This window comes from Vombatus ursinus, unplaced genomic scaffold, assembly GCF_900497805.2.
Source record: "Vombatus ursinus unplaced genomic scaffold, bare-nosed wombat genome assembly UNPS02014945.1, whole genome shotgun sequence".
Lineage (NCBI taxonomy): Eukaryota > Metazoa > Chordata > Mammalia > Diprotodontia > Vombatidae > Vombatus > Vombatus ursinus.
In genome coordinates this window covers 1132614-1144949 of record NW_020954723.1, presented here as the reverse complement: position 1 = coordinate 1144949, position 12336 = coordinate 1132614, and the positions used below count along the sequence as shown (strand labels likewise).

At 39.0% G+C, this 12336-nt stretch overlaps 1 protein-coding gene across 7 annotated transcripts in view; it reads left to right on the top strand.

Annotated features, from left to right (window-relative positions):
* Positions 1–11714, top strand: part of LOC114030082 (signal-induced proliferation-associated 1-like protein 1) — a 375977-nt gene extending 364263 nt beyond the window's left edge. For 6 of the 7 annotated variants that reach the window (XM_027844744.1, XM_027844745.1, XM_027844746.1 and 3 more), the window contains 4 exons: positions 3878–4024; positions 5225–5339; positions 8952–9036; positions 9672–11714. In XM_027844744.1, coding sequence (XP_027700545.1) covers positions 3878–4024; positions 5225–5339; positions 8952–9036; positions 9672–9815 — 491 coding nt within the window. In that variant the 3' untranslated portion in view covers positions 9816–11714. The remainder of the gene's footprint in view (positions 1–3877; positions 4025–5224; positions 5340–8951; positions 9037–9671) is intronic. The other variant, XM_027844747.1, reaches the window with a different exon arrangement.
* Positions 11715–12336: the final 622 nt, after the last annotated feature.

Below are 12336 nucleotides of genomic sequence, written 5' to 3'. Positions count from 1 at the left end.
CACTTTCCCCACCTCCAGTTCCTACTTGCACTGACTTCTTAGAACATCTTCTCCTGTACATATTGTTGCTGTTGTATCAAAAGTGTTAAGAGCAGAAAGAATGGATCTTTGTTTCTAGAGCTGGGTTGTAGGTCAGAATAGGATAGAATTTCTTCTGTTGCTTAATGAATTAAAGATCTTATTCTCATCACTTGGCCACCAATTCAGGAGCAATGCTGGTGCGTAAGCAACACCAATCTAAAATATAAATTTGTAAAATTTTACAAAATGGAAGGTGGTTTAAAATTATGATCAGTATGGCTGATAAGATGAGAAGTCTTGCATGCATACATTTAGTTTGGTGAGAGACACAAACATTGGGAAGGCATCTAAGGATGAAAGTAGGAAGGGGACAATATAGGGAAAATGCAAGAGTTCTTTCATTTCTAAGTTTGTCACAAACTCTTTTCTCTATCAACAACATTAGAACTACCACATTTGGACTCTTAGCCTCACATTTCCTGATGTATTAAAAGAAGAGTTAGAGATGTCACTAAAGAAAACAAAGATGGAAAGAGAATTCAACAACTAGGTGACGCAGAGGATGAAGTACTCAATGTGGAGTCAGGAAGACCTGAGTTCAAATCATGCCTCAGACACTAGATGTATGACCCAGGGCAAGTCACTTAACCCCTGCCTCACTTTCCTCAACTGTAAAATGAGGATAATAATATTGCCTACTATTGTGGATCAAATGAGATAATATTTTAAAGTGCTTTTTGCAAACCTTAAAGTGCGGTATAAATGCCGGCTATATATATTACCAACCCACGTCTTCATTTTCATTTCTATGAAATGTTTATGAAAACAGTCAACATATGTGTCAAGGTCCTCCATGAAAGTGTGAGAAAAAAGTCCATCTTTCACAAATTATATTCTGTGGTAGTCCATAGAGAAGCAGCAAGGTGGTGCAATAGATAGAGTGCAGAGCTTGGAGTCAGGAGCATTCGTATTCCTGAGTTAAAATCTGGCCTCAGACACTTTCTAGTTTTGTGACCCTGGGCAAGCTGCTTAACCCTGGTTGCCTCAGTTTCCTCATCTGTCACTAGGCAGAGAAGGAAATGGCAAACCACTTCAGTATCTTTGCCATGAAAACCCCAAATGGGGTCATGAAGAGTCGAATATGACTGAAAAATGACTGAGCAACAAAAGTAGGCCATCTCGTCCCAGTCGCACAATTAACCGTGCGTATTGTTTTTTGAGATAGAAAAAGTATTTGATTCAGTAGGTCTGGATCTCTTTTGGGTGAAAACTCTGCATTGCTTTTGATGACCCCAAGCTTGTCTCTGCAACAAAGATCTATCTTTTTAACATTAATATTCTTCTAGTGATTGTGTATGGCTCTGAATCAGTGCTATATGTCCCAAGAATTAGTGCACATGGCAGACATGAGTATGCTGGAACATACAAACATCGTTATCCTCATCAAAGAATTGTGCAGTTCAAGCAACAGAAGAAAATATCATTAGAGAGGCATTGTTGAAGAAAGAGGCACGTCAGCTAAGTAACAAGAAGAGGATCCCACAGGTGCTCCATTGGAACTTTAATGGAAGAATTCCAGGAGTTGAGTGGCCCGCCTTTGAAGGAGTTACAAGGAAACACAAATAGTTGAAAAGATAAAATAAGGGTGGATGGGTTGCAATCTCTGTAAATACTTTATGAAGACAGGGACTCTGTCTTACCTAAATTTTGCATCCTCCTCACTTCAGTACCTACCGTGTAGGGAGTACTGACATTTTGATCACAAGTTCATCCAAATAAGTATTTTTCTCACCGAAGGGTTCTGGCCAGTTGGTAGCTCCTAGACCACACTAGAATTTCCTGCTGGCTGCAACAAACCAGCATGATGTATGCTGACTGGCCACTGAATAGACATAATTAGGTTCCTAGATGTCTTTGTCCCCAGCAGTCATTATGGCATTAGCTTTGGTGCCCTCCTGGATGAGTCAAATCTGGGGCAATATAAATAGAGATTTAAGAACTTCTAGGGTTTGGGTAACAATGCAGTTGTCACATTCATTCAGCAAAAAATTTAATTAAAGTGTTTTTTTTTTAAGGCAATTGGGGTTAAGTGACTTGCCCAGGGTCACACAGCTAGTAAGTGTCAAGTGGTTGGTCTGAGGCCGGATTTGAACTCAGGTCCTCCAGACTTCAGGGCCGGTGCTGTATCCACTGCTCCACCTAACTGCCCCAATTATTGCCCAAATGTTCTTAGTGATATTCTCTTTTTTTACATCTCATCATTCCCAGTTATACCCATTTTTCTTCCCCTTTCCTCTCCCTCCAATACAACCCTTCCTGCTGATCATTAAATGCAATTTAAAATTAATCAAAAGTCAACAGATTCACTGTTTTTGGAAAGGTCAGCCTCTTTCCACACCTATAGCCCATCATTCCCCTGCCCATGCTTCATTATCCAAGCAAATACTTTAAATAGACACTGCAGATAACTATAGTAGGCACTGAACTGCGGAGGATGCAAAATTTAGATACAACATAGTCTCTGTCCTCATAAAGTTTTACAGTGTGGGAGGAAAATACGAGAACATAGCCATGATATACAGTTTAAATGATGAGTATTACAGTTGTACAACAAATATTAGGTGTGGTCCATAAAGGAAGGTTATTACCAATAGGGACAATTAGGGGAAGAGGTGGCGAGTGAGTTGCTTTTTAGAAGCTGTCTGGGAATTCAGTAAGTTGGGGTGGGAAGATTGGGTGGAAAGAGGAGGAGGACCGCATTCCAGACATAGTGAACAGATGGAGCAAAGGCACTAACATGGGTGGCCGCAGTGCTGGACTGAAGGCAGAGTGGTTAGCTTTGGCTCCAGCAAAGCACTGGGGAGGGGTGTAATATGAGTGGCTGGAAAGGTAGGGTGAAAGGCACCAAGTGCAAAGGAGTTCAGACTTTATTCAGTAGGTAGGGAGGAACCATTGAAGATTGTTCAGCATAGTGGTGACATGACCGGTTCTAGGCAATAGGATTATTCTGGCTATACTGTGAAAGATGGATTTGTGGGAATTGTAGAATCTTACAGTTGGAAGGATTCTGAGAAGTCATCCAATTCTACCTGGGAGTGCACCTTGCATTGCAGAAGGCAAGTCTGTTATCTACTTGACACTCAGTCTCCTCCTCTCCAAAGGAGAAAGGGAAATACAAACAAGGGGACCCTGGAGTTGGTCAAATCCAAGATCACAATGTTTTTCATTCATTTCAGAGGAGTCCTGAAGAGGCCAGGCCAATGTGAACCCCTTTGCTCCTTTGGAACATATCAGAACAAGTACCCCCTGGCTTGGCTCCAGCAAAGATTGCATGTGATCCATCCCCGATAGAATTGACTTCTTCTCCAGGATTTTAAGAAACCTGAAACTGTCCCAGGCCAAAGGGTTTGGACAAGAGATTGCTTCAGTCCTCCAGTTTTATATAACGTGCCTTGGATCAAAAGTAACTTTTCCACAGCTTATGCCACAGTCAAAAAAATATGTGGTCAGAATTTGGAGCATTTTCTTTGGCCCTCAGTCTGTTGAACAGACCATCTGCGGGAGAATTTATGGGAAAACTTGGATAAAAACTGCACAGACAGTGAAGGCATAGAGGAGTTGCAATATGTACTTGTGGAAGGAATGTCTGCCCATCTCTTTAATCATAAAAGTACCAATCATATTTCCTTGTAAAAGAAAGTACCTGAACATGAATAAGCAAAGAATTAATTCTCATTCCCTGTGCCTGACCAATAGTGGTTAACAGTGAGCTGTTTTCCTTCTGATTGAAGGTAGTGAACATGAATACTTCATTCTTTTCTTATGAATGTCACTTATTCCTTCTGCTTCCTCGAAGGAGAGTTTTCAGCCTCAGACAGCTCCCTCACCGATATTCAGGAGCCAAGAAGGCAGCCTATGCCTGACCCGGGTCTCATGCCCCTGCCAGACTCTGCTTCTGACCTGGATTGGTCAAACTTGGTAGATGCTGCCAAGGCTTTTGAGGGTAAGTGTACTGAACCCCTAGAAAGAACCTGTATTCCCTGAAAGAGACATCACAAAAGCATAATGATGTTTGAACTCGGGGTCAACTGGATTGTTTAATGCTAATTCTCAGTGACATAACAAGAACATACATGTTTTCTGGACATCCTCCAGTATAATGAATTGCTTTTCATGAATGTAAATCTATGACAAGGTTGTCTTGTTGAGTCTCCCATCTGTCATACTTACTAAGAAAGGAGGGTTGTGGCAGAATACCAGGGGTCAGTTAGCTGCAAAGAACATAATCCAGAGATGAACACTCACCACATTATGAAGACATTTCCACAACATGGCTCAAATATCTTTGAGGATAGTTTAGGAACTCTTGTCTTCCGAGCCTCTAGGTCCAGCCACCAGTGGCTGTGGCCCTCCTGTGCCCTTCCTCCTCCTTCCTATATGCATAGTCACTTGGATGCTTTATAGCTTCCTGTTGCTCATTTTAAAACTGACCAGGTGACTGGTCACTGGTCAACCGACTAATCCATACTACCTTTTTTAATGTTTGTTGAGCTAAAGCAAACCCCAGATTGTTGGTCCTCCCTCTTTACACATGTGGGGAAGACCAATTTTGTCTTGATTAGAAGGTTTTGATTTCTCCTATGACTCAGATTTTAAATGTGGATGTTTTTAGATGAGGAGGGATCAATTTTTAACTGCTATTTGAGTCTTTGATACCAACACCAATTTTCTTACAGAGTGATATCAATAAGTAGACAGGAACCCCTAATGGGTAATTAACTCTAGTTTCGCTGATTTGAAAGTATTGAACATATGCCCTCCTTCAGATTACTACCCCTTCCCCCCCACTCAAGAATTGACCTTTTATGGAATCTTGAACTTCATATTGCCATGTGCTCTAGTTCATTAAACAGAAAAAGAGGAATTTTTAATGTTTTGCAGATGACAAAGTTACCCTCATTTTATTATAAAACACAGTAAATAATATTTTTGCCACTTCTGGACGCAGAGATTCAATGAAGATTCTTACTTGTAATAACAGTATGGATGTGACAGCCTGGGCACCATGCCCCATGCCTTTTATTTATTTTACATGTTGTATTTTTCCCCTGAAGAGCATTTGTTGGCTTTTTAGTGTGTATAGGGACCTGACTCATTTAATTTCCAAAGGGAAAGAATGAGTGGCTTCTCATTTCCTTTCCAGTCCAGCGAGCCTCGTTCTTTGCTGCTAGTGATGAAAACCACCGACCCCTGAGTGCTGCCTCCAACAGCGACCATCTAGAGGACCAAGTCATGGCCCAGATGAAGTCCTACGGAAGGTCAGGTTCCACAGGGCATGTGTTTTCCTTTGTGTACTCTTTTTTCCTCATGCAATTAAGCATGTGCAAGGGTGGGAACATATGTAACACCTCGCATATTGCGGTGTTATTAGAGGTTGAGATCATTCTACATAAAGCCTTTCTCTATTATAAAGCTTAATTACCTACCCAAACGGACCAGAACCTTTTTGTCTTTAAATTTTCACCATTTTGCATGAAATATTTCCTAAAATATTTTACCTACTTTCTTGCTTTTTTTTAAACAGGGTAGCATATAATGATATGGTGAAGGATTGTTGAGATACGGTGAAGGATTGTTTGGCCCCATACTTAAGTGGTATTACACTGCTATATTTTTGAATTATCATCTCTGCTTTTTAGAATCATTTTTCCAACCACTTCATTATCAGGCTGTTACTTCTTGATGATGCCAGTGTCTCTAGCCCTAACTTCCTTCCTCCCTTTACTCCTCTGATTTGCTGCTTCTAATCTGCCATAGACTAGGAAACCAGATGTTCAAGTTTATTATAGTTGTGTCTAAAACAAAAGAAAGTGGTCTTTACAACAGGCCGGGAGGGGCTGTTCTTTAAGCAAAGTACAGAAGCTCTAGAGCATGGACTTGGTGCTTTTCAGAAGTCTTTTCTGCTTGTTTCCTGCCTTTTGGCTATGGTCTGAGTACTGAAGGCTGTTCCTATAAAAGAGAAGTCCATCAGTCAGTCACGTAACACTTAGTAAACATCCCAAGTGTAGAAAGTGCTGTGTTAGGAGGTAGGTGGTTATTGCTGGTCCAACCTATACCTGAATAAGAATCCCCTCCGCAACATTCTCAACAAATGGTCATTCAGCCTTTCCTTGAAGACTTCTGTTGAGTGAGAACCAAACATCCTGTTCAACTTCAGAGAAGCCCTAATTGTTAGGAAGCTTTTCCTTTGTATCAAGTTCAAGTCTGTTTCCTGACCTTCCGAATTTTGCTCCTAATCCTGCCCCATGGGCCAGGCACAACAAATATAATTGCCCATGATATTCCTTCAATTACTCAAAGACAGTGATCATATTAAGTATATCTTCATATTAAATATTTTCTCACCATCCAAAAAAAACAAATCTACTCCACACGTTCTTCCAACTCTATGGTCTTATGAAAAATTGTACTTTTTAAAAAAAAAAAGGGTACAATATAGCATCATTGGAACATCTCAGCCTTGAGCAAAATTCAACAGTTTGGGCCTTCAAGAGAGCTTAGAGGTGGAGGGGAGGACGAAGAAAAGTCTAAAGGAAAACTCAGATATCATCTTTCTTTGGGAAAAGGTACATGAGGAAATGTTAGGCTTGTTTTATTTAGGATGGAAAAGAACTTGTGGCTGTCATATTGTACCCTCTCCTGTTAATTAGGTAAGAGCATTGAAGCCTTGGTACTTAATTTCCATTCTCCTGTTCCATTACAGACCACTTTATTAGCAGTTTAGAAGATACCGCATGCCATTTTAGTCAGCAGAAGTCCATTAATTGCAATTGGTGGTATCTTTGCAAAGTCATATTTGCTGCTTGTGGTACATGAACAGGCAAGATTTTTAGCTAATAAGTTTTTACAGAGGACAGTGGCAGAGAGCCCAGTTTTCCTGGCCCTTTGTGAGGTGGTTATTATATTATTCCTTTCATTTGGCAAGCTTGTTACATACCTTATTACTGTGGTATTTGCTTTATGGTGCTCCAGATGAACTAGAAGCAGAGATCTGCCTAGTCTTCTCTAGGACAGGAATTCTAATTTGCACTTTGACTAACACCTCTTCTCACTTCTCTCCAAAAAAGGCAAATGAGATCGGTATCTCCTCCCTCATGGACAGTCTTGGGCTTATAGAGATTACATGACCAAAGGTCACATGAGAAATTTATAGAAAGAGTAGGCACCCTAAAGAACTGCCATCTAGGAAAGAGATGGAGTGTGTTCTCCTTGGTTTTACCAAGCAGAATGAGGAATGCTGGGTGGACATTGTTGTAAAGACTTCGGCTGTGTTCAAATTGGCCTTGCCATTTGTTTTTAAGGTAACTTTAGAAAATTTAACCTGGTTTTTAGGGTGTGATTAGATAATTGGCTGCAGAAAGTGATTTTCTAAGAATCACCAATCTGGACAGCCTTTCCTCATTGCCTTAAGACAGGCCTATATCCCAACTGTCTCCCACAGGTGGGTAGCTGTTCTGTCTTGAGAAAGCACTGAGAAATTCCATAGTTTCCTAAGAAATTATTTCATTGTTTGGCAGTTATCATTGTCAGAAAATTCCCCCTTTATGTGTTGCCTCCCCTTCATATTATCAAAGAGTTTGTTTTTGCTTATTATCCTTTGTTCTTTGGAAACAAAGATGTATCCTCAGCAAAGGCTGTTATTGACTGTAGCTAAAACACATGTATAACTTCTGTTATTGAAGTTGTCCTTCTGAAAAAAATATATATATTACATTGACCATACTGAGCAATTTGACATTATGAAAACCCGTTTACAAAGGCAGTCTCACGTTGTGAGATGTAAAATGGATAATTTTGATTCCAGTGTAGCTAAGGTCAGAAGGAAAGCAGAAAATTGGGAGGGGAAAATTTATAAACCGTTTCTCAGATAAAGGTCTCATATCTCAAATACATAGAGAACTTTGTCAAATTTATAAGAATTTGAGTTACTCCCCAATTGAAAAATGATCAAAGGATATGAACAGGAAGTTTTTGGATAAAGAAATCAAAGCTACATATAGTCATATAAAAATGCTCTAAATCATTATTGATTAGCGAAATGTAAATTAAAACAACTTTGAGATATCTCACACCTGTCAGATTGGCTAAAATGGCAGAAGGGAAAAATGACAAGTGTTAGAGGGGATTTGGAAAAATTGGAACACTAATTTACTGTTGGAACTGTAAGCTAGTCTATTCATTTAGAGAACAAACTGGAATTATTCCCAAAGATTTATAAAATTGTGCGTAGCCTTTGACTCAGCAATACCACTATTAGGTCTGTTTCGCAAGGCACAGGGAGAAAGGAAAAGAACCTGTATGTTTGTTCTAAAATATAGATAGCAGCTCTACTTGTGGTGGCAAAGAACTGGAAGTGGAGGGGATGCCCATCGGTTGGGGAATAGCTAAAAAAAGTTGTAGCATATGAATGTGATGAAATACTATTATGCTGTAAGAAATGATGAGCAGGTTGATTTTAGAAAAACATGGGCAGACTTGCATGAAATAATGAACAGAATGAAGAGAATATTGTATACAGTAACAGCAATATTATTTGAAGAATAACTGTGAACAACTAAGCTGTTCTGAGAATTATAAATATTCAAATCAACTACAAGGGACCTGTGAAGGAAGATGCTATCCACCTCCAGAGAAAGAACTGATAAGTAGAAGTATGCATAGTATGGATCTACATATGTATAAATAGGAAGCTATAGATAAGTATAGATGTAGATATATCTGTGTCAAATAGTGGCCTTCTCTAGTACCAGGTGGGGAGGGGCTGAGGAAGGAAGACAGTTTATAACTTAAAATGTGACACACATATGAAAAATAAGTCACGGAGATTCCCGCTAACTGAGATCCTGGTCTTTTTTTTCTCTCTTTCCCAGCAGTAAAGATTCTTCTCCTACACTGGCTTCTAAAGTGGACCAATTGGAAGGTATGCTGAAAATGCTTCAAGAAGATTTGAAGAAGGTAAACACTTATTCTAAAAGCAAATATCCCAGTCTGTATCTGGTGCCAAGGCCAAAGTAAGCTTTGTTGAAGTACACTCTTGTTGTACAAGGTCAATTTTTTTTCTCCATTTTAATTGTAGGTTGAAAGTGCTCCCCAAGTTTAGATACCCTAGGACAGATTTAGATGAATGCTCAGGGCAGGACAGCTACCAATTGGTTATTTTCCTAGTCCCTGTCACTTGAGATATAACCAAAACAAATATTTGGTGCAATTCACAAAAAGTGTTTTTCTTTTCACAAGAATTTTTTGAGTCTCAGTCAGAAACATGATAGGTGGACATATATCAACAACATGGAAAAGGGACTTGTTCTCATGTGTATGGGTTCTCATGTGCTTCTACACTGGATTTTTTTCCCAAGCTGAATTCTAGTGATTGTTGCCCAGAAAGAATGAATATTACCCCATAGCATCAAGGTTGGGAATTTCTTAATTCTTAGCACTCTAGGACATATATCTGGGTATCTAGTGGATGTGAAAATAAGGGGCCCCATATGACCCACATCTAGTTTCCTTCTTGGGTATAAGCCTATGCCTTCTACCTTTTGGGCACTCGCTCTCTGAGGGTTCGTTTCCTCCTCTTTGTCACCTCTCAGGAAAAAGAAGACAAAGCCCATCTTCAGGCTGAAGTCCAGCATCTTCGGGAAGACAACTTGCGTTTACAGGAGGAGTCCCAGACTGCATCGGACAAGCTGAAAAAATTTACTGAATGGGTCTTCAACACGATTGATATGAGCTAAAGACTGATAAAACATTCAGGTGGGGAAGGGAAGGTGTGGAAAGGGACCAAGAGGGAATGTTTCCTTTCTCCTGAGACTGCTTTAATGCCCCGTATCATGTTATTGAGAGCATCTTCAGAGCACTTTCCCCACCTTCCTTATAGATATCCCCTTTTTTTGTGAGTGCACAAACAGAACAATTGCAGATCAACAATCAACGTCTGCCTTTTGTAGAAAAACAAAAACAAAAAAATAATTAAATAAAAAATTTAAAAAGTAAAATAAAAGTTTAACTGCTAAAATGTGAATGTCTTTATTTTTTTGCACAGTATCTTTCTCTGTAATGTATAAAGAAAAAAAAGTGGGGATTAGACTAGAAGCACCTAGTCCATCTGCCTCATTTACTTCCCATCAGCTCTTTCCTTTCTGTTTCAGGTAATCCAAGCTTTTTCTGCTCTCCTGGCAAATAGGATGATTACTAGAAAACTAGTACATGTTTATTTTGGATTGTTTATTGGGGGGTAGAGTTGGGGCCGTGAGAGGTCTATGTTCCTTACATTCTTTGCTGAAGTGACTAGAGATGAGGAGCTTATCTCCCTTGAATGCATGAGTAAATGCTGTTTTTCCCTGTGTTACCCAGAGCAACAGAAATAGGCCAGGGAACAGAGGCTTAAGACCATGGGGGGGGGGGCATGTTATTCATGATCTTTTCCACATCCCACATTACTGCGTGACTTGTCATCTGTGGTTTCCTGTGGATACACTTCCACCTGCTTTCCACAGGGCAAATATATTTCTTAAGTGAAATCTTAAGCAAGAATTGACCTCTAATAACCCTCCTGGCTGTAAACATACAGTTATTTAAAATTCCTTCACACCTCCTCCGTTGAATGACCCATCCCAACAACTTCAGACTCTCTCTTTTATGTAATCAAAAAGCGATGGTCCCTCTGTATGGATTTTCTTTAGTGGGGTATAAGGGAAAAGATTCATGATACCAAAAGCTGACTGATTAATGCTGATTAAAAGTACCCAGAGAAGATTTAGGTGTTAGTCTTTGCTAGGGGACAGTTAGGAAAATCGTGATAAAATTAAATTATAAAACGGTAAAGAGCTGTTGCTTACCTTTTGAATGCACAATATTTCCATGCTTGACGATATGTCTAGAATTGGCTTTTCCCCAAAGTGACATCAAAACATGGGATTTTCCAAATTGAGGCCATCAAAGCATTTTCTCTGAAGAAATGATTGATTTGCCATTTAAGTTCAAAAAGCCCAAACGGTTTGGTTATGACAGGACACAATGGGCCCCAATACTACTCTAAACCATGGTTAACCCTCTGGAAGGAAAGCAACTCAAGCCTTTACCTCTGAGCCTTCATAATCACAAAATTTGTCATCATCCCTGTAATTGAGCAATTGACCTACAACAATTGTTCATCATTTTGATGTCTTTCAGATTTTCTCTCATATAGTTTAAAAATAATTTATCTCTCCCCCGACCCCCAGAGAAGCCATATACATTCATATTCTCTTTCTTCCTCAAATTTTTAGCTAAAATCTCACTCCATGTTGTCATTTCCTTATCCCCTCATGAAATCCTTTTCTAATAATACTTGCATTATGGGAAAAGGAAGATTTCCAAGTTATTTTGTAAAGATTGTGACTCTTTCTCTTTGATTTGTATGAAGGAGGTTTGTACAGTGCCTGATATTATTTGTAAATGGGATATATTGCTAACATCCAAGCATTCTGAAGCCTTGCTTATCCTAAGTTTGTTCTTTATTTTGTTTTAAATTTTGTTTTGGGACTTGGGGCAGACTATTTATTAGAGTTTTGCAACAGAATTCTTGTATGAAGCCTCTAAAGGCTACTTGTAAAATTCAGACAATAAAACTGACTTTAAAGGCTCTTCTAAAACCTTTTGGCATTATTTTTTTTGAGGTTTTCTTATTTTCAAAAATGACACAAGAATTTATCTTGCTACTTCACTTCCTTTTCCACCACATTTCTTTAACATCACATAATACTAAAGTTTTATTATCCATGATTAGATTATGTATCTAAGAGAATGCATAATGAACCTTCTGTGTTTAAGTTAACATTTCTATACCACTTTATATTTTCAAAGTGCTTTTATAATGGAGCAATTCTTGATTATTCACATGTGAAATTTTCATAGGAAATTTTAATTCCCTGAGACTTGGCACATTGTTCATTCCCAACATCAGTTGGTATATGCTCAGAGCATGCAAATTAATATTGCTCTTAGCCTGTGTAAAATGTAATTAGAAAAGTTAATCTACTGCAAAACAACAACAAAAACCATAATGCATTTCACAACCACGTAGAATTGATTTTTTGGATTATCCACATAACTGTTCTTCTCCAGTGGTGCAGCTAATTGGGAATTGATTATATTTTTATACTTTATTCCTCTCAGCAACCCTAGAAATTCTAGAATCATGGAGTTATACTGGATCACAAGATAGCCTCCCACATGGAATTCTGACAACCTATGAAGATTACATAGAGATAAATA